The sequence below is a fragment of the Muntiacus reevesi genome, chromosome 3, assembly GCF_963930625.1.
Source record: "Muntiacus reevesi chromosome 3, mMunRee1.1, whole genome shotgun sequence".
Classification (NCBI taxonomy): Eukaryota; Metazoa; Chordata; class Mammalia; order Artiodactyla; family Cervidae; genus Muntiacus; species Muntiacus reevesi.
The window spans coordinates 116,527,002-116,549,501 of record NC_089251.1 but is presented as its reverse complement, the minus strand read 5'-3'; the positions used below and the strand labels follow the sequence as shown (position 1 = coordinate 116,549,501).

Sequence of the window (22,500 nt, the reverse complement as noted above, 5' to 3'; positions counted from 1 at the left end):
CATGTTGCTCCGTATTTCCTCAGCACACGCTGAGACGGTGAAAGCACTGGCAGATGCAGGTGACAAGCTCTCACTGCCTTCCCTTTCACCCTTGCTTCTGAGGCGAGTCTAAGAAGCTTAGGTTCACAAAAGGGATCTAAGCAAGAAACGCTGTCTCTCCCGCACCTACCCACACTTATCTGACCTTCGCCCCAGGTTCTAGGAGCAATGTCTGGAGAGGCTGGGTTAAGAACAACCATCAGTTCTGGTTTCTCACATCCCTTTCAAAGGAAGAATGCCCCGGGCAGCTCGGCTTCTTCCTCAGTCAGTGCTGGCGCTGGGGGCACAGAGCCACGGGGGCAGCTGTCCAGCCACAGGAAGGAACTCGCCGCAGGCCTGTGTGCCGGGGCTGAGCCCTCCCCACCTCTGCGAAAACCGGAGCACGGGGATATTTTGGGCTCTCTCTGTGTCAGGCTCCTGACGTGCACTATATGTAGCTGCAGATCCCAATCAATCTCAACATTTCTTAACTGTTGGAACGCCTTTCTCAACACTGTAATTTACCCTCAGAAGAACTGGGAGCACACACCCTCGCCTCCCCAATGCCACGTTCTACTAACTGCCACCCCCTCCCACACCCTACCAAGCTACCTATGTAGAGAAGGAAGGAACCCTCCTCCAGAGGCCGCAACGGAAGGCCATAGTACATAAGCCACTGACAAGAACTTTTATTTTATTTATTTTTAATGACATTAAACACAACTGCTACAAGGGGAAAAACATGATACACAGGAGGCACCAAACTTCAGTTTCATAATTGATCCTGACAACAACCAAAGTAAATTGGGGTCAAATTAGATGGAAAACTATAGGTTATTTCAGGTTCTTTTAGTTACAAGTAAACGATGTAAACAGCACAAGTCTACTCTGCAGTGTTAAGACCCCTGTGGTAAGAATGTCATCACAGATAAAGAAAGCTCGGTAGGCAGTTCAATGCACAGAGCCCTTACTCAAATAAAACAATACGGCAAGAATTCTACATGAAAATTAGACTTAAGAGGCCAACACCAAATATGAGATATGTAAGCGCTTTTAAAAACAAATTCAAACTCCAGATTCTACCCACTACCATCTTTAAGGCGAACATGCCTGATAATGAGTTTTCTTTGGCTTTGTTTTTCTCCTTAAAGAATACCATGTTAACCGCTAGGGAACAGTTCTCTCCTCCCCCAGTCCAACAGATTTAATTAAGCTGCTAAAGCTTTGGAAAAACAGAATTATTTGAGCAAAGAGGAAATGTGATTGTCACATTTTCAAGATAACCCGTCACTCATTAGATTTGGCAAAGGCGATGCTCCCGTGACACGTCAGTCTTAAACCTTCCTGCACCAAGGAGGTAAGCGCATGAGACTTAAGACTTCTGCCCAAGCAAACGGCCATCCCTTTACCCCTTGGTGATCTGTGGGGAACAAGACAACTACAATGCTAGATATTCCAGCAATACTTAGTTCTAACTGTGCTATAGTTTCAAAGTTGGATGTTTGTCTGTCCCACTCCATCAAGCTGATTTACGCAAACTTGGAGAAGTGACTGACGTTGTAAATGCCAACTGAAATAACAGATTTTGACTCCTGCCTTTGAACAGAGCTTCTCCTTTGCATTTTGGCCCCAGACTCTCAACCAAATTTCCAAGTAAAAGAGACACCTTGACTGGACAGAAATGGTAAACACTTAGGGACATCCATCTAAATTTACTGGTAACAATGACCAAGTTTCTCCCAAGTCAGTTTCAAAAGCAGAGTAGGATGTTTATGTTAGGTTACTTGCAGACAAAGATGGGGCTGATGGAACAACAAAATCTGACAGGCAGTGAGCCCAGTATCACAGGCTGTGCTACAGCAACTAGGTACAACCTTCACTGAGAGTGAACAAGAGCACAAATGCCAGACTGTGAAATCTCCCAAGAGATGTCTAGAGCCGTCTGTAAAGAGAATAACAAACTCCAAAGACATCCATTAAGGTAGTTGCACAAAGCTCATCAACTTGGCTTAAGAGTACTAATCCTTAAGATCAGGTAATGCTTTGTGCACAGGCTTCATCAAAACTATTTTAAATCCACTTTAGTAGTTTTGTAAAACTGTACATCCTCTGACCAAGTGAGGAGGTGGTAACATCTGGATCAAAAGGCACCTCTTATTAACTAATAATGGAGACAAAGGACAGCTTCTCAAAAGTCTCTTCTATAGGATGGAGGCTCACTAACTCACTCGCCAACTCATACTCAAAGCTGGGTTCAGCAGATGAGACTGAAGACCAACTCACACCTCTTAATAGCACTGCCTTCTGGCCTGTCCTAGAGTCAAGACTCTCGGTGGGCAGCTCTTCAGTAAAGAGTGCAATGAGGCTGTTCTTAAGAGGCATCTCTATGTCCAAAAGGATACAGGAATATGCCAGTAGAGCCCTAAGATCACTGGGGAAACAAGGAAGGAAGGAAAATCCTTGAAGAAAGACAGAGAAGGCAATCAGTCACAAGACCACAAATCAACAGAGGTTGTTAGTCACCAGTCTTCTGTTAAGAGTTAAGATATGTAAGACTTGTAAACACTACTGTGCAAAATAAATTTAATGAAGAATGGGGGGAAAAAAAGCCAAAAAAATAAAGGCAGCTAGTAGGTACAAAAAGAAGAGAAGATTTACACTTTTTAATTTGTCCTTTCAACTACTTCAGATGTCCTGAATTACTAACTTTAAAATACTGACGGGTATTCGGAGAGTCACATAAAAAAAGTAAGAAGGGTTGTTAAAAGTGACTTGTATCCATTTATAAGTCATCAGCAATAATTAAAACTGGTTTGCAGCCTGATAAAGAATCTCTTCCTTCAAGAGATTAAAGAATGATTTCTTTTGGGCACCAGAAGTAGACTTCACCTCTGCAGAGAGGTGGCTCTTTGCTTGAGCCGGGATGTTCTGATTTAATGCTGGCTTTCAGGAGGCAGCCACCTTTAATTTAAATTAAAAAATTAAAACTATGTCAACTCAACACTGCTTAAATGCATACACACACACAGAAACGAAGGACCCTATACAAAAAATTTCAAGTCAGCAATATGCATTTCCAAAAGGTGACAAGTTCTTTAAATAAAAATATTGTGAAAAATAAAATTCGAAATCTACAATGCATGGAACAGCAGAAGATGAGATGCTACTCTGGACAGGACCCTGGATAGGGCCCTTCACTGCTGATGGGAGGAGACAAGTGGACCGTATGGGAAATCTGGTAGACGCTGGAACCGATGGTGGCTTCGCTTATTCTGGTCAACCCACTGGGTCAGACTGTATCTTTGCAGATTTCTCTGTCGGAACCGGGCATAGTTTCTATCAGGAGAGGGGGAAAATAAAAAGAGAACAGATGAGGGTTTTGGCCAGAATGGCTATTTATACACAAAAAAAGGTCAAGACAACTATTTAAAGAATATTGTTATTTTACAAAATTGGATACTCATTTTATATCTTGATTCTCACAATTTTAGAAATTTTGTATTATTTTCCTGATATGAAAGTCATTCTGTAAGTGCTATTTCCCTCCAATTTCCAAAGCCACCTAATTCCCATGTAAGTATTATGGTAATATGGTCCAAATACATGAATGCTCTAAGAAAAACCAGTGTGTAGCGTATAGTAATGTTTAAGTGGGAAAAAACCATTTTCTTCCTCTGGAAACATTCAAGACAGGATTTATATTTCATTGCTTGCATCAGATCCGTACCTCCAACAGGACCTCACTGTCTGACACAGCTCAAGGTTGCTCAGGACACAGCAGTTAAAATTAGAATAAAATTCCCAGAGAAGGTAAGGTATCACGTGAGTATCACACTGCAAGTTAAGAGGCTAAACAGACTCAAAAGACTGAGAGCCTTCTTTAGTCGTGTACTGGGCTGGGGCTTGGAGCAGGACCCTCTGAGTTATTTTCATCGCCTTCTCAACTCGGCTGTTCCTAACAAACACCTGGGAAGTTTTTTTTTTTTTTTTTCAAGATACAGATTCTTGGCCCCTCTCTCCACCTTTAGACTTAATAACTTAAGAGTCCCTTGAGTCAAGCCCTGGACATCTGTATTTTTAGGTATTTCCATAGATAATTATGTGGAAGAGCCAAAGTTGAAAGTAATTTTAGTAGCACTTGGCATTTATCTAGTCCTATATGCAAATACCAGAGAAGGCAATGGCACCCCACTCCAGTACTCTTGCCTGGAGAATCCAAGGGATGGGGGAGCCTGGTGGGCAGCTGTCTATGGGGTTACACAGAATCGGACACGACTGAAACGATTTAGCAGCAGCAGCAGCAGCAGCATATGCAAATACTTGCTGAATTCTTTAAACATGTCACCTCATTTAATCCTAATGACAATCTTACCAGCAAAGTTACTCTAATTTAAACTCCTTGTACAGGTTTAGGAAACTGAGCCTCAGATAAAATAACTTCCCCAAGGTCATATAGTAGAGTAAGTAGAAGAGCCTAGATTTGAATTCACATCTGACTGCAGAATTTAATAACTATTACACGACACTGCTGTTCTGAGCACTGCTGTCATTTTGGTTACTATAGAGGAAATGCTGAGTGTAAAGGCCCTGATGTGGGAGCACATCTGATATACTTGAAAAATAGCAGGGAAGCCAGTGTGACCAGAGCAGAGTTGAGCAAGGTGAACAGCAGAGGACAGGATGTTGATGAGCTAACCAAGCCAGGTTAGACCATGCATATAGGCACTTGCAGGGGATCATGGAGATGGGAAGCCACTGGAAAATTCTGAGCAAAGAGATTCTGACTTATGTTTATGGCTGACAATCTCTTTGAGTACTCAAGTTAAGAACACTACACAGGCAAGGGCAGAAGTAGGAAGACCATTTACGAGACTTGCAACAATCCAAGTGAAAATGATTGAGAAATGGTCAAGTTCTGGATAATATTATACATAAGAGCTTATAGGATCTGCTGATGCACTGACTATGGAGTAAGGACTTACAGGTGACTCCAAGGTTTCTGAGTAATTGGATAAAGTAACTGAATAGAACTGTAAAACAACAATGCATCAAGAAGCCAGAGGATTTTAAGACTAGAAAGGCCCTTTGAGCTCAATTAGTCCAATATCTCATTTTACTGTTCAAAGGACCAGAGAAATGAAATAATTTGACCACAATCATGTAGATAGTTAAAAAGTGCAAAGCTAGTATCAAAATCCAAGTTTCCTGAATTGTAGTCTAATTCTTATTCCATTATACTATATCACTTCTTTTCTACCTCTGTAGTTAAACAACAACTACAGCCCCAAAGCCCTACCACATTTCTCCTGCAGCGAAATTCTACCCTTTTCTCGCTTCTTCTAAATACCCACTCACCGCCTAGTGAGGTCTGAAGGATGCTGCCATTTCTGGTTGTGCATGTGATGAACTTGATCCATCAAGGCACACAGCTCCCCCAAGGTACCTGTGACACAGAGAGATCAGTGGTTAGGAAGCAGCTCAGTGAACTACCATGTCAGACTAGGTCAAAATATGTGCTTTCAGGAAAAGAGAAAATAGGCACTGGTTCTAAAACTATTTATGATTATCACAAGCACAAAAACCGCAAGCCAGAGAGGAAACTTTGCTCTTGGATGATATGAAGATGATGAAGCAGCAATAATGACAGCCACCATTCATTCATTCAACATTTATTAGCTCCTATAATGTGTGAGAATCTTTACTGTGCCCTAGAATATGGTACAGACGAGACACTGAACCTGTCCAATGATGTTTATACAGGAGACAGGCAATTCCAAAGCTGTATTAAGTGTAGTGTCAAGAGGAATATGTGATGCTATGTGAGCACAAAGACTGAAGAATGGGGGTTTGAAAAAGTCCCGTCCAGGGGAAGTATCTAAAGGATATATAGAAGTTAATGAGGTAAAGGGTGGGAGGTAGGAGTGGCCAATAGAAATAGCTAATATAAAGGCCGAGAGACACAAGACAGTGAAACACATTCAAGAAACAAGAGAAGTTGAGAACAGAAGGTGGGTGGGGGCTTTCTCCTTAATAAGAAAAATCACGGGAGGCAATTTCTCAAACAGCTAGGATCCTGGCAAGATCCTAGGCACTTTATATATTATCTTACTAATTCTGAAAAAATACCTTGAATGGAGATAAGATTTTATTAACATCATTTTAGAGATGGGAAACTGTGACTCAGGGAGGTGAACCTGCCTTAAATGATTATTAAACTGGACTCAAAATTGGCTCCTGTTAGGTTCTATGCTTTTGTCACTTTGATAATACTTATTTTGCACTTAAGGGCTTAGACTTAGGCTGAAGCTTACAAAAGCAAAATTTATGGTTAGAGAGAATAAAATAATTCCCCTAGACCAGTGGCTCTCAAATTTTAACACGTATCAAAATCAGCTGCAAATATAAAGCAGGTTGCTGGGCCCCACCCCTAGCTTTTGATTCTGCAGGTTTGGAGTGTGACAGGAGAATTTGCTTTTCTAACAAAGGCCCAAGTGATGTGCTGCTGCTGGTCTGGAAATCACACTTTGAGAACCACTGTCCTAGACAGTGGAGACCTTTCTTCCAGCTGGTTTACCTATTTCTCATTACCTTTCCTACTCTGCTCTCAGAAACCAAGAGCTGTCCAACTAGACTGCAGATCATCTTTTCAAGTTCTGGTGAAAGATATTTACTCAACTTTTATGACCAATTTAATTTATTTGAAGCCTCAAAAAGTCCAACTCTGCAGAAAAAGTATATACTTTGCAGTTACGCAGACTTGAGTTAAAATTCCAATCCAGCCACTAACTAGCTCGGTGACCCTGGGCAAATCATTTCACTTACCTATGAAATGTGGACAGTAGTAATATTTTGCTTGAAGTTGAATATTAGGGATATAGTACATAAAAGACCTAGCATATTTCCTGGCACACAGGCAGTGTGCGGTAAGTGGTAGCTATTATTATTGCGTTACAGCCTCAGGACTGTTAGTTTGCAAAGACTCTTCCTATGACAGTCAATCACCAATTTATAAGTAAAAATGGCTATTATATTCATCAGTCTACATATAAACTATGACATGTTTTATAACACTCAGCAGAAATTCTCTAACCATAATGAGATGATACTTTTCAGGAAAATTTTAAGATTCATTACATTAAAAATTTCTATGCAGTTAAAAAGCATAACCAAGGGAAAAAGAAGATAACTGACAAGATGAAAAGTATACCTGAAATGTATTTGTAAGGGTTTACTGTCCTTATTCTATAAAGATCAGTCTCCTCATGAAACAAACAAAAGAGATCAAGAACATGAGTAGGTAATTCACAAATGTAATATAGTAATCAAGGTTGTTGTTCAGTTGCTAAATCATGTCCAATGCTTTGTGACCCCATGAACTGCAGCACACCAGGGCTCCCTGTCCTTCACTATCCCAGAGTTTGCTCAAACTCATCCATGAGTAGATGATGCCATCCAACAATCTCCTTTTTCTCATGCCCTCAGTCTCTCCCAACATCAGGGTCTTTTTCAATCAATAAACGTAACAAAAAGATGTTCAATCTCATTAATATGGAAATAAAACATATTAATCTCACTTCTTGAGAAGGAAATACAAATCAGAAATGAGTTTTCCCCTTGAGAGGTAGCTTTTGATTAGAAAATCCTTGGCCAATTTGATTTGTTACGCTAAAATCAAAGTATCTCTATTCAAATTGCCTTTCCTTTATCATACTTTCACATCATCAGCAGCCCCCTTCTTCTACCCCCCACAAAAAGAACATTTCAATGTTCTTTGGTGAAGAAATCAGGTTTCTAAGAATTTCAAGATACATTTTTTTTCTGACAAAGTATCACCAAAGGAGGGCTGGCAAGATATGAAAAGTCTAGTGTCCAATCTCAAAATGGAACAAGATAATCTTCAAACCATGTCTTTCAGCTCACTCAACTCTTCCACCTAGACTCAACTGTCCTGATGATGGAGACTAAAGATACACTATAAACCTCCAACAAAGAAACTCATTCACTTTAAGAGAAGAAAATGGCTGATTGATCAGGCCCAAGTATTCAACTGCTAGCACTTACCACGTTTCAGGCAGTATTCTATTTGCTTTACATATATTAGCTCATTTATTCCTTACAACAATCCTATAAGGTATTTCCTCCAATTTACAGATGAAGAAACTGAGGCACAGAGAGGTAATTCACACAGCTAGTTAGAGTCCAAATTCCAACAAAATAATACCATCACATGACTAAGTTTCCTTAAACATTGTCTAGGATTGACATTTCACTGTGGGGATTACAAGAATTATATATTGCAAAATGTCTTGTATATCCAGTTGGTACCTAACACAGCACTGAATAAACAAAGGCCCAATAATTAGGTCTCAGCTTATGCATCAAGAAATGTTAATTTTCATTAGCACTATGAACTTATTGATGTACCAATATTATTAGTAAGACTTTATTATTAGTAAGACAATGATCTAGAGATAATGGGAACCAATATTTTTCACGTATTTATTATGTGCCAAGCACGTGGCTAACTGCTTTGCATTGTTGTTGTTGTTGTTCACTCAGACGTGTTTGACTCTTCACAACCCCATGGACTACAGCATGCCAAGATTCCCTGTCCTTCATCATCTACCGGAGCTTGCTCAATTCATGTCCATCAAGTCGGTGATACCATCTAACCATCTCATCCTCTGTCATCACCTTCTCCTGCCTTCAATCTTTCCCAGCATCAGGGTCTTTCCTAATGAGTCAGTTCTTCAAATCAGGTGGCCAAAATATTGGAGCTTCAGCTTTGGCATCAGTCCTTCCAATGAATATTCAGGACTGATTTCCTTTAGGATTGACTGCTTTCATCTCCTTGCAATTCAAAGGACTCTCAAGAGTCTTCTCCAACACCATGGTTCAAAAGCATCAATTCTTCGGCAATCAGCCTTCTTTATGGTGCATCTCTCACATCCATACGTGGGAAAATCATAGCTTTGATTATACAGACCTCCGTTGGCAAAGTAATGCCTATGCTTTTTAATATGTTGTCTAAGTTTGTCATAGCTTTTCTTCCAAGAAGCAATCATCTTTTAATTTCATGGCTTTGCATATATCCTATCACTTAATCCCAACACCTACATGAGGCAAATACCATAATCTCCATTTTATTCATGAATAAACTGAAACTTAGAAAAGATAGTCATCTGTGCATGCATGCTAAGTTGCTTCATTTGTGTCTGACTCTTTGCAACCCTATAGACTGTAGCCTGTCAAGCTTCTCTGTCCATGGGATTCTCCAGGTAAGAATACTGGAGTGTGTTGCCATTTCTTACTCCAGATCTTCCCAACCCAGGGATTGAACCTACATCTCCTCCAGCTCCTGTGTTGCAGGTGGATTCTCTCCTGCTGAGCCACTGGGGAAGCCTGATACTCAACTATCATCGAGTAAATGAGAAAGCCAGGATTCAAACCCGTATGGAGCTATTAATCCAAAAACCTTATTTCAGCTCATAGCTTCAATCTCTTCTTCCTACAAATTTAGAGATGCTAACAAGAATGGAAACACTTTACTTTTCTCTTCTGTTCATAGTTTTTAACAGATGGGCTTTCTTGGACCAACAATCAGGACCACGGTTTTATTTTAAGTTGTGGCTAAAAGGTGGTGAAGACTGTTCTTTGTTTTGTGGCTAAGAATGAAATTCATCTAAGAATGAAATTAGGAGGAAAAAACCTCAACATTTCAAACAAGGGATCAGCACTTCACTGAAACCTTAATCAATAAATATGCAGCTGACTGATTTGGGGGAAAATCCAGTATAGTAACTATCCTTAATAGGTTAAAAGTAAATCAATTGTTATAAAAGAGGAGGAATGATAATGTTAAATGCTTGCTATGCCAATGGGTCTTCTGACAGGTCTTACACATCACCATACTCTGTACTCTGTGACCAAGAACAAAGACTCTCTCTGCTGGCTAATGATCTAAGAGCTGGTCTGGCACCAGCAGATCATTAAGAGAATCAATCAGATACTCTCCCTTGGAATGTGAACAAGAGCTTAAATAAGAAGAGAGAGAGAACAGCACACACAGGCAGGGCTCTAGGACGGGATGGACACTTCAGACAGCGAGTAAAGAACAGCAGAAGCACTAGTTATGGAGACAGATTAGAAGGATCAGAATCACTAACTCAGGAGGGAAAACCTATTATATAGGAAACAAAAGGCACCTGTTTCTGAAGGGGCTGGCTCTATGGCTGATTCTTTTTCAGTATGTGACAGAGCTACATTGTTCAGCCTCTAATCTTCATCTTTTCCTATAAATCCTTAAATTGAGTTACTTAAAGGCAATCACAATGTCTATTTAATGTAATAAAAAAATACCTAGTACAGGGGAGGGAATGAAAAAGGAAGGGAAAAAAAAACTGTGCTACAGGGTTATAGGCTACTGCTTTTCAGTTCATTCACTCAGTCGTGTCTGTCTGACTCTTTGTGACCCCACGGCCTGCAATACGCCAGGCTTCCCTGTCTGTCACCAATTCCTGGAGCTTGCTCAAACTCATGTCCATTGAGTCGGTGATGCCATCCAACCATCTCAACCTCTGTCATCCCCTTCTCCTCCCGCCCTCAGTCTTTCCCAGCATCAGGATCTTTTCCAATGAGTCAGTTCTTCGCATCAGGTAGCCAAAGTATTGGAGCTTCAGCTTCAGCATCAGTCCTTCTAATGAATATTCAGGACTGATTTCCTTTAGGATTGACTGGTTTGATCTTCTTGCTGTCCAAGGTACTCTTTTACAAAGAGATTAATTAAATAGGAGTAGGGAATTCCCTGGCAGTCCAATGGTTAGGACTCTGAGCTTTCACTGCTGAGGGCCCTGGGTTCTATCCCTGGTAGGGGAATTAAGATCCCACATCCCACAAGTCATGTGGTACAATCAAAACAGAAAAAAGGAAAAAAAGATTAACCAGAAAGCAAGAATGCAAACATGGCATCTCCAGGTCAACAAAACTATAATAAGGAATTTCGCTTGCAGTGCAGTGGTTAAGACTCCATGCTCCCAATGCAGGAGACACGGGTTCAGTCCCTGCTCTCAGAACTAAGATCCCACATGCCGCAAAGTATGGCCAAATAACAAACAAACAAACAAAAACCCTGTGATGATTTACTGATTGACTGATTTTCTGATTTTCCATGCACACAAGGCAAAAAGCGAAAGAAACAGGATTTATATAACTCACTTCTGCAGTATTGTATTATATAGAGGATACTGAATGATGTATGAATGTCCTTAACAGTATTGGCAAATACAGAAACAGAATTTCCATAACCACTGCTGCTTATGAGCTTCAACAGAAAAATCAAAGCAGAGACTTCTAATTATAACAAATGGGCATATCTCTACTGCAAGCAACTAGAGACTAGGCAAAATGTATGAAACAACTGTTTTCAGACTGCTCAGAATTGTGATCTGTAAGGGAAGATCACAGATTCCTTTAGTCTTAAAGGAAATCAGTCCTGAATATTCATTGGAAGGACTGATGCTGAAGCTCCAATACTTTGGCCACCTGATGGAAAGAACTGACTCACTGGAAAAGACCCTGACGCTGGGAAAGATTGAAGGCAGGAGGACACGAGGACGACAGAGGATGAGATGGTAGGATGGCATAACCAACTCGATGGACATGAGTTTGAGCAAGCTCCGGGAGTTGGTGATGGACTGGGAAGTCTGGAGTGCTTTGGTCCATGGGGTCGCAAAGAGTTGGACACAACTGAGTGACTGAGCTGAACTGAAAGGAAGGGAAACAACTGAGATGAGCCTTGAAATTTTCTATGAGTCTAGAAGCTTATAATTTTTCAAAATTAAAATACTGTTTTTTAAATGAAGACCCAACAAACATTAAATAAACAAAAGCAAAGAGACTTCATCACCAGCAGATCTGCACTATGAGAAACTAAAAGGAGTTCACCAGGAAAAAAGAAAATGTGAGATGGAAACAAATCAAGAGCACTGGAAATGGAAATATGTGAGTAAATATAAAAATCCTTTTCTCATTTAAAAAATATTTTTAAAAGATAACTGTCTTGGGACTTTCCTGAAGGTCCAATAGTTGAGACTTCGTGCTTCCCATGCAGAAGGTGTGGGTTTGATCCCTGGTTAGGGAACAAAGATTCTGCATGTCATGCAGCATGGCCAAGAAATTTTTTAAAAAAGATAACTACTTACAGTAAAAGCAATTATATATTGAAGCACTTATAATATATATATATATGAAATCAATAGCAAAAAAATGGAGATTTGGAAGGGTACTATTGTTAGGGCCTTACAGTATATGTTAAAGTGTTAGTCATTCAGTCCTGTCCAGCTCTTTGAGACCCCTGGACTGTAGGCTGTCAGGCTCTTCTGTTCATGGAATTCTCCAGGCAAGAATACTGGAGTAAGTTGCCATTCCCTTTTCCAGGGGATCTTCCCGACCCAGGGATGGAACTCAGGTCTCCCGCATGGCAGGCAGATTCTTTACCATCTGAGCCACTAGGGAAGCTTAATAGTATAAGTGGTAAACTATTTTAAGGTAGAGTGATTAAAGATCTGTACTGTAATCTATAGAGCAACAGTTCTCAATATATGTCCTATGGTCCCCAGAGTTCTCAGTACTCTTCAAAGCCTTCACAAGATCAAAACTATTTTCATAACAACACTAAGATGCTATTTGCTTTTATTACTTGGTACTTGCCAGTGTACTGGGGAGTTTTCAAGAGGCTACATGACGTGAAATGGAACCTAGAACCACATATGAGAATCTGGTAGTATCCTATTAAGTCAGATAGTCAATGTAATCATTGCATTCTTCTCCCTAAAATTTTTTAAAAATTCTTTTTATTTATTTAATGAATTTATTTGGCTGTACCAGGTCTTAGTTGTGGCATATGGGATCTTAGTTCCCTGACCAGGGACTGAACCCAGGCCTCCTGCATTGGGAGCATGGAGTCATCTTAGTCACTGGACCAGTGACTAAGTCCAGTAAAGTCCCAAAATTTTGGCTTTGTTTTGAAAATTACAGTCATTTCTAATAAAAACACTATGTTAACATGCAATGAATTTGTTACCTTAAAATATATGAATAAATATTTTAATAATTTACCAGTTCTAACTTTTAATATGGTTGCATAAAGATAGATATAATGCACACAAACAGAAACACTTCAGGGTCCTCAATTTTTAAGAGCATGAATAATCTGTAAAACTGCAAATGAGTCCTGAGACCAAAAACTTTGAAAACTACTATCCTAGAACAACCACTGAAAATAAAACAAAAGGTATAGGTAGTAAGTCAAGCATGGAGATAAAAGAGAATACTTAAAAATACTCAAAAAAAGCAGGAAAAGACTTAAGAAAGAACTGGTAGACAAACAGAAAACAAGTGATAAATGTTAGATTTAAATCCAACCATACGATAATTATATTAAATATAACTGAAATAACACTTGAATTAAAAGACAGATTGTAAGACTAGGGGAAAAAAGCAAGACCTAACTATATGCTGTCTATAAGACATCCATTTTAAACACAAAGATATAGCTGGGTTAAAAGTGAAAAAATGAAAAAAAATACCATGCAAACACTAGTCAAAAGAAAGCTCAAATGGCAATATTAATATTAGGCAAATAAGACTCCAAAACAAGAAATATTACAAAGAGTATAGAGAGTTCATAATGATAAAGGAGTCAATTTATCACAAGGACATACTATTCCTAAATGTATTATGCATCAAACTGCAGAGTTTCAAAATACATGAGGTAAAAATGACAGAAATGAAAAGAGGAATAAAAACATCTTCAACTAGGGTTAGAGATATGAATACTTCTTTTTTAATAAAAAAATCTGTAAGGATATAGAACTGAACACCACTATCAACCAACAAAACCTCATTGAAATTTATAGAACACTTTACCAAAATCAGAATACACATTTTCAAGTACACATGGAACATTCACCAAGATAGACCATATGCTTGCCTATAAAGTAAGCCAGTTTATTTAAAAGGACTGAAATCACACCAAGTATATTCTCTAACTATAAGAGAATTAAACTAGAAAATTAATAATAGGAAGATAGCTGAAAATTCCTAAATATTTGGAAATAAAGCAACACACTTCAAGAAATCACAAGGGAAATTAGAAATTGCTTTGAACGAAATGAAAATGAACACACACCAAATTTGTGAGATGCACCTAAGTAGCACTTAAGATGGCCCATGACTGAAGTGACTTAGCAGCAGCACTTAGAAGGAAATCTGAGAATTTAAATGCTTACAGGAGTTAGAAAGATCTCAAATCAGTGATCTAAGTTTCCACAATAAAAGCTAGAGAACAAGAGCAAATTAAACTCAAAGTTAATGGAAAAGAAATAATAAAGTGAAGAAAAGAAAACAGCCAAAAATAATATAGAAATATGAAACTAAAGACTTACTTTTGGGGAAAAATAAAATTGATAAAGCTTTAACTAGATTTAAGAAAAAAAATGACAAACTACCGATATTAGAAATGAAACAGTGAACATCACTACAGATCCTACAGTAATTAAAGAAATAATAAGGAAATATTCAGAATAATTTTATGCCAATAAATTAATCAACTTAGATAAAAAGGACAAATCTCTTGTAAGAGACAAATTATTAAAATGGACTCAAGACGATAAAGAAATTCTGAAAAGCCCTATATCTACTATTAATACATCTATAGTTAGAAACCCTGCCAAAAAGAAAACTCCAGGCTTTATGAGTAAATTCTACCAAACATATAAAGGAAGAAACAATACCAATCCTGCAACAAACAGAAACTGAGGAGAAAACAATTCCCAACTAATTTTATGAAGCCAGCATCACCATGATACTTGAACCAGAAGAGGACAACACATACAAGAAAAATTAAAGACCAATATTCCTCATGAACAAGACAAAAAAAGAAACCTAAAAAGACTAGCATATTGACTAGAGATAATTCATCAAGACCTACTGAGTTTATCCCAGGAATGCGGGTTGGTCTAACAGACAAAAAAAGGTCAATAAATGTAATACACCATATTACAGGAAAAAAAGAGAAACAGCACATGGCTCAAATAAAATTCATTTGACAAAGTTCACTTATTCATGATAAAAACTCCCACCAAACTACTAATAAAAAGGGAACTTCCTTACCTGATAAAGAGTATCTATGATAAAGCTGTATCTAATGTATCATTCTTAATGTACTAGAGGTCCTAAAGGTCCTAATAATGTACTAGAGGTGCTATAAGGCAAGAAATAAAAAGCTTACAGATTGGAAAGGAAGAAGTAAACTGTCCTTATTTGCAGATAAGGTCATGTTAACATAGTCTAAGGAGTCTATTAAAAAGTTACCAGAAGTTACCAGAAAAATTTAGCATGGTTGTAGGATGTTAAGTTCAACATAAAAAACCAATTGTAAAAAAAACCAACACAACCATCTCATCCTCTGTCATCCTCTTCTTAGCAAAGCCAAATAAAGTAAATAAATACTAAAAAAAAAAACAAAACAAAACTGTATGTATATGGTAGCAAAGACCAGCTAGAAATAGAAATTTTATCACTTACAATACCATAAAAAGCATAAATGCTTATAAATTAATTTAACAAAGTATGTATAAGACCTGCACAAAAAACTGCTAAAAAATTAAACACAGAAATAAATGGAGATATATCTTCATTCATGATCCTCATCATATTGGAAGCCTCAAAATCATTATAATATCAACTTTCCTCAAACTGCTCTACAGATGCAACATGATCCCAATGAAATACCCAACAGGTTTTTTTTTTTTTTTAACAAATTGACAAGCTGAAACTTGTCAATTTTTTAAAATTAAAAATTTTTTTAAATTACGGAAATCCAAAGGACCAAACAATTTTAAGACTTACTATAAAGTTACAGTAATATTGACATAAGAAAAGACTCATGCACCAATGGAACAGAACAGACAATTCAGAAATAAACTAAACCCATGGAAAATATAATCTTTTTAATGTCAGAACTAGATATTTATATTTAAAAACAAAACAATCACAACAAAAGGCCTAAGACTTTGCCTTACAAAAGCCATAAAATAGTATAATCACTTTGGAAAACAGTTTGGAAGTTTCTTACAGAGATAAGAAAGACACATATTAAACGACTCAGTAATTCCACTCCTAATTATTTAACCTTAGAGAAATGAACACATGTTAACACAAAAAGCCCATATATGTATGTTCATAGATGCTTTATTCATAATAACAAAAAACTAGAAACAGAAATGTCTATCAACAAATAACTAAACTGTGGTATATTTATACAAGGAAAAATTCAGCAGTGAAAAAGTATAAAACTATTGATATAGACAACAATATGAAGTCATTTGTTGTTGTTTTAAAAAAAACTATTCCAAGTAAAAAGCCAAACACAAGAGCACATATTGCATGATTCCATTTATATGAAATCCTAGAAAAGACAAATCTAATATACAGTGACCAAAAACAAATCAGTGCTTTCCCAAAGCTGGAGTTAGGGCAGGGACAGACTGACTGGGATGGAGCACAAGAGAAAATTTTAGGGTGACAGGAATGTTTTATTGATTGTGATTGCTATGATGATCTCACAAGTATATAAAACTGTCAAAAGTCACCAAAGTGTACACTTAAAACGGGTGCATTTTATTGCATTAAAACATACTACAATAAAGTTGATTTAAAAAAAGAAAAAGTTAAGGCTTATTTCCAGATAAACATACCAGGTCGATTGCATGAGTTTATCTCCTCTTGCCCCTAACATCCTTCACTAAATTAGAAATGAAAGGTCTGAAATCAATGATCTTAGCAAGCAGCTAAAGAAAACTAGAAAAAGAAAAGCAAATGAAACTCAAAGTAATCAGAAAAAAGGAAGCAATAAATATCTATCAGAATAGAAATTAGTAAAACAAAAAAATAGAAAAAAAAAATCAATGAAAAGGCTGTTTTGAAAAAAGAAAAAAAAAAAGAGAATAATACTGTTTGTAAAGTTATAAACCAGACTGATTAGAAGACAGAAAACACAAATGATCAATATTAAAAATGAGAAAGCTATCACTATATACTATATAAAAGCTTTATAAGGGAATATTATTAACTGTGAGCCAATGATTTTAACAACTTAAATGCAATAAATTCCTTGAAAGATTACCCAAGTTCACCCCAAAAGAGATACCAGTTTTTCTATACAAATTCTTCCAGGAAATTCTCAATTCATTCTGTTAGGCCAACATTACTCTGCTACCAAGACCACACAAAGAGATTACAAGGAAAGTGCAGACCACATCCCTTATGAAGATAGACTCATGACAAAATTCATGACGAAATTTTAGCAAATCAACCCAATGCTATTATTACAAAGATTATACTTTAAGACCAAGTGCAGAATGCATAAGACCAGGAATTCATGATTGGTTTAACAATGGAAAATCAAAGAATGTAATTCTCTAACATTGTATGATTATCTCAACAGATGCACATAGAGTATTTAATAAAACCCAATGCCCATTTCTAATAAGACCTCTCAACAGATCTTAAATATGAGGGAACATTCTCAAGTTGATAAAGGGTATTCAAAAAGAAACATAAAGCTAACATAATAGTTAATGGTGAAATACTAAATGTTTTCCTCTTAAGAGCAGCAACAAATTACTTGTATTACCTGTATTCAACACTGTACTGGAGGTTCTAGCCAGCACAATAAGTCCAAAAAAAATAAATAAAATGGCATCCAAATTGGAAATGAATAAGTAAAAATGTATTTATTTGCTAATGACATGATTGTATATGTAGAAGCTGATGGAATCTACAAAATAGGTACTAAAACTAATAAATGAAATTAGCAAGGTTATAGAAGATAAGATCAATGTACAAAAATCAACTGAATTTCCATATACTAGCAATGAATAAATCTTGGTAAAGATGGTAGCAACTGGAATTCATACACTGGGTATACAAAGTGGCACAACTGCTCTGGAAAATAGTTTGGTAGGTTCTCAACAAGTTAAACATATCTACCATATGACCCTGTCATTGACAGCATATCTATACAAAGATTTGTACATGAAAGTTTATAACAGCTTTATTAAATAGTCAAAAACTGGAAACAATTCAAATGCCCATCAACAGATGAATGGATACACAAACTGTGGTATAGCTATTTAGGGAATACTACTCAGCAATAAAAAGGAGTAAACTACCAAGAATATGATGAATTTCAAAATAATTATGTTTTAAGAAAGAAGCCATGCTCAAAGAAGTGTATAAAATGACAGCAAACCAGTGATGGTCTGGGGAGTGGAGGGAGCAAGAAAAGACAGAAAGGGAAGAATTACAAAGGGGCACAAAGAAATTTTGGGCTGTTACAGTAGTTTTATTTTGGTTGCAGTTAGTTTCAGGGTGTTTACATATGTCAAAATTTAACAAATTGTATTTAAATTTGTACAGTTTATTGTATTTCATCAATTATAACTCAAAAAAGAAAAAATATCTGGAGAGAAACAAGAAATTAATTCATAAAATAAGAATATGATAAGAAAAAGGCTCAAAGAGGAAAGAATTCTTGGAAATCATAAATGTGAATGTAAAAATAAAGAGGTCAATATAATAGAAAATATCCCAGAAAATATTAACAGAAAAAGAGACAAGTAGGAAAGAAAAGATAAGAGACATAGAAGATCAGTTCCTGGAAGTTTAATATCTAACTATTAGGAATTCTTAGAGAACAGATTATACAGAGAAGAAACAATTATCAAAGAAATATAAGAACTTCTCAAAATTGAGAAATACATATCCAAATTAAAAAGGCCCACAGAGTGTCTATAAAATACAAAGAATGGAAGAAAGAAGAAAAATAGCTACAGGGACTTCCCTGGTGGTCCAGTGGGCTAAGACGCCATGCTCCCAATTCAGGAGGTCTGGGGTTCGATCCCAGTCAGGAAACCAGATCCCATATGCTACAACTAAGAATTCCCATGCCCCAACTAAAGAATCCCACATTTGAGCCCTGGCTCAGGAACTAAGATCCCACAAGCCCAGGGTTACTGAGTCCCCAAGCTCTGGAGCCTGCAGGTCACAACTAGAGAGACGCCCATGCCCACAATGAAAGATTGCACAAGCTACAACTAAGACCCAATGTAGCCAAAAACAAATAAATGAATATTTTTAAAAAATTAAACTGAAACCAGATTTCTTAACAGCAACACTGGATGTATGCCTTCAAATTTCTAAGCAAAAATTACTTTTCAATTTAGAATTCTCTATCAAACCATCAATCAAATATGAGGACAAAGACATTTTCAGATATGGAGGAGCCCCACATATTTATTTCCCATATGCCCTTACTTAGAAATTCTCAAAAAAGTAAAAAGAAATTCTCAGAAGATGTGCTTCACTAAGACAAAAATCAAGAAAGAAGAAGAAATGGAATTTAGGAAACAGGATTTAACCCAAAAGGGCAGTAAAGGAAAATACTAAGATGATAGCTCTGCAGCAGGCCTAGAGAACAAGCAGTACAGATTAGAGCAGAAGAACAGAAGGCTCAAGGAAGAAAGTCTCCAGAAAATAATTTAAAAGGAATCGATAATTATTGGGTATATCTGAGCATTTGCAGGGGAAGAAGTGAGTAAGTGTGAGTGATAGTCACTCAGTCGTGTCTGACTCTTTGCGACCCCATGCACTGTAGTCCGCCAAGCTCCTCTGTCAAAGGAATTCTCCAGACAAGAGTACTGGAATGGATTGCCATTTCCTTCTCTAAGGGGAAGAAGGGGGAATACTAATAAGAAATACTATCGTACAGTCACTGTGTTAAACACTATGGAAGTAAAAAATTAGAAACAGAACTACCATATGACCCAGCAATCCCACTTCTGGGGACATATCCAAAAGAACTGAAAGCAGGGTCTCCAAGAGGTATGCACACCAATGTCCATAAGCAGCACTATTCACAGTAGCCAAGACGTGGAAGCAATCCAAATGTCTGCAAACGGGGGAATGGATAAACAAAATGTGGTATATATTATAAACACAATGGAATATTATTCATCCATAAGGGAGGAAATTCTGGCACATGCTATACCACAGATGAAGAACCTTGAGGACATTATAATAAGTCAAATAAACCAGTCACAAAAAGTCCAGTATGGTATGATTCTATAAAGTATTAAAATTCATAGAAACAAAATGTAGAATGATGGTTACTAGGGGCTTTGGGGGAATGTTGGGAGAAGTTAGTTATTTTTTAATGGGTACAGAGTTTGAGATTTGCAAGACAAATGTTTTAGAGATTTGTTTCAGAGCAACTTGAATAAACAACACTACGGAACTATACACTTAAAAACGGCTAAAGATGATAAATTTCACATTTTGTTGATGTTGTTTAGTCAATAGGTCATGTCCTACTCTTATGTTACTTTTTAAAAATCACAATAAAAAAAACACTAATGGGGTCATGTCAGAAGACATAGGAGCCCACTTAAAGGATTTCTCATTGGTCAAAATCGGAACAAATTAAGCAACAAAATGGGTAATGACTATAACTGATTAGAAGATACTGATTTTTTAAAAAAAAAACCATAATAGTGATACTAAAAAAACATTAAATTCTTCATACAAGAATTAACAACTAGTAATTCTAGAAGAAATGATATATTTAGAAAACAAACATTTCCTGTGCAACTCTCTGTGTAGTAGCTAATTCAGACAGAGATCACCAATGAATGTTCAAACCATTAGATGAACAACAGTTGTGCAAGGATTTTCAAATGGTGCCAAAGCATCACCCCCCAGATAATTTACTAATTACAAAGGGGAAAATGTACCTTCAAATGGAAAGATGTAGCAGTGAACATTTAACAAAGTGATCAAACTTAGCATCTCTATCAGTGGACCAATCTGTCATTAGATGGTGCCTCCTTACTTGATACAGGATGTATATACAATGGTACCTATGAATTATTCCAGCTTATGTTAAATGCTTAATCTGAATCTAATCCCTCCTCTAGGCCCAATTTCCAGTTTACAAGAAATACAGTGGATGGAGGAACAAGTTAAACAACACCACAAAGAAACAATCAGACACAATTCAGAAGGAGGGACAATCTACAAAACAAGTGACCCAGATTAAGAGAGACTAAGGAGACGATAACCAAACACATGATCCTTCATTAGATCCTGCTTGAACACTTTATAAGAAGATATTTTTCAGAAAACTGGAATAGACTAGATATCAGATAATTTAAAGGAATTATGATTAAATATAAATTACCAAAAAACATGTGAAAAATATTTAACCTAATTATTAAAACAAAATGTTAAAATTTACCTATCAAATTGGTGACAAAAATTAATACTAGTTTTTGGGGCAGGACAATCTGGTAACATTTAACACAAGTTTTAAAAATGTTTATATACTTTACCCAGCAATTCCACTTCTAGGCATTCATCCTATAGAAATAAGAGTTGTACATAAACATTTATGAACCAGAATGTTCACTGCAGCATTACTAATGAAAATGGACATAACCAAAAAAAAAAAAAGAAAAAAAGAAAATGGATATAACCTAATTTATCAAGATGGAATAATAAATTATATGATTCTTTTAATCATTAAAAACCCTTTAATTTGAGATATTTAATATGGACAGGTCCTTAAATACATTAAGTAAATGGAAGAGAGTAGTTATTTTTTGTGATCCTAGAGGACAGAACTAGGAACTACCACTGGAAATTATAAGGAAGCACAATGTAAGGACTAACTTTCTAACAATTAGAATTTTCTGAAAAGAATCTGAAAAAGAATGAATATATGCATATGTATAACTAAATCCCTTTGCTGTACACCTGAAACTAACACAACATTGTATATCAACTATACTACAATTAAATAAAAAAGAATTTTCCAAGCAACAAATGGCCTGCTTCATGAGGTAACGAGTTCTGCACTATTAGATGCTAAGCAGAGGCTTAATAATCTTTTAGCAAAGCTATATGGCATAGATTTACATGGTAGGAGATTAAGGAGAAGATCTTAACGGTACTTTCCAACTCTAAGAATTTATTATCCAATATAAAATTATCTGTTAGCGGGGATGACAAAAAGGAAGTGGTATGTATTTCTTTGTAAATGCTATTAATGACCCACGTGGCACTAAACTACAAAGAGATTATACCTATATTATAATAATGGAGTTGAAGGATGATTTAATTATTATATTCTGTATCAATAATATACAAATTACTGATAAACTGAAAAAGATGATTTAACCTAATGCAGAGGGATCAAATTGAATTGATAGGAACTAATTTTGAATCTGTCCCCTATTATTTCTCTGTGTCTAATAAGGGGCCTGAAGAGTTAAACCCTTCCAAGGTAGACAGCACTAAACATCTCAAAAAGGACAGGAGGTACTCTGCTCCTTCTCTTTGCTTCCGGCTGCCCAGTAATTCATA

At 36.7% G+C, this 22,500-nt stretch overlaps 1 protein-coding gene across 6 annotated transcripts in view; it reads right to left on the bottom strand.

Moving 5' to 3' along the window:
• Positions 1-692: 692 nt before the first annotated feature.
• The window catches only part of S100PBP (S100P binding protein), a 33,349-nt gene continuing 11,541 nt past the window's right edge, over positions 693-22,500 (bottom strand). For all 6 annotated transcript variants that reach the window (XM_065930324.1, XM_065930325.1, XM_065930322.1 and 3 more), the window contains 2 exons: positions 5,374-5,461; positions 693-3,354 (listed from right to left, as the gene is read on the bottom strand). In XM_065930324.1, the coding sequence (XP_065786396.1) occupies positions 3,213-3,354; positions 5,374-5,461 (230 nt within the window). In that variant the 3' untranslated portion in view covers positions 693-3,212. The remainder of the gene's footprint in view (positions 3,355-5,373; positions 5,462-22,500) is intronic.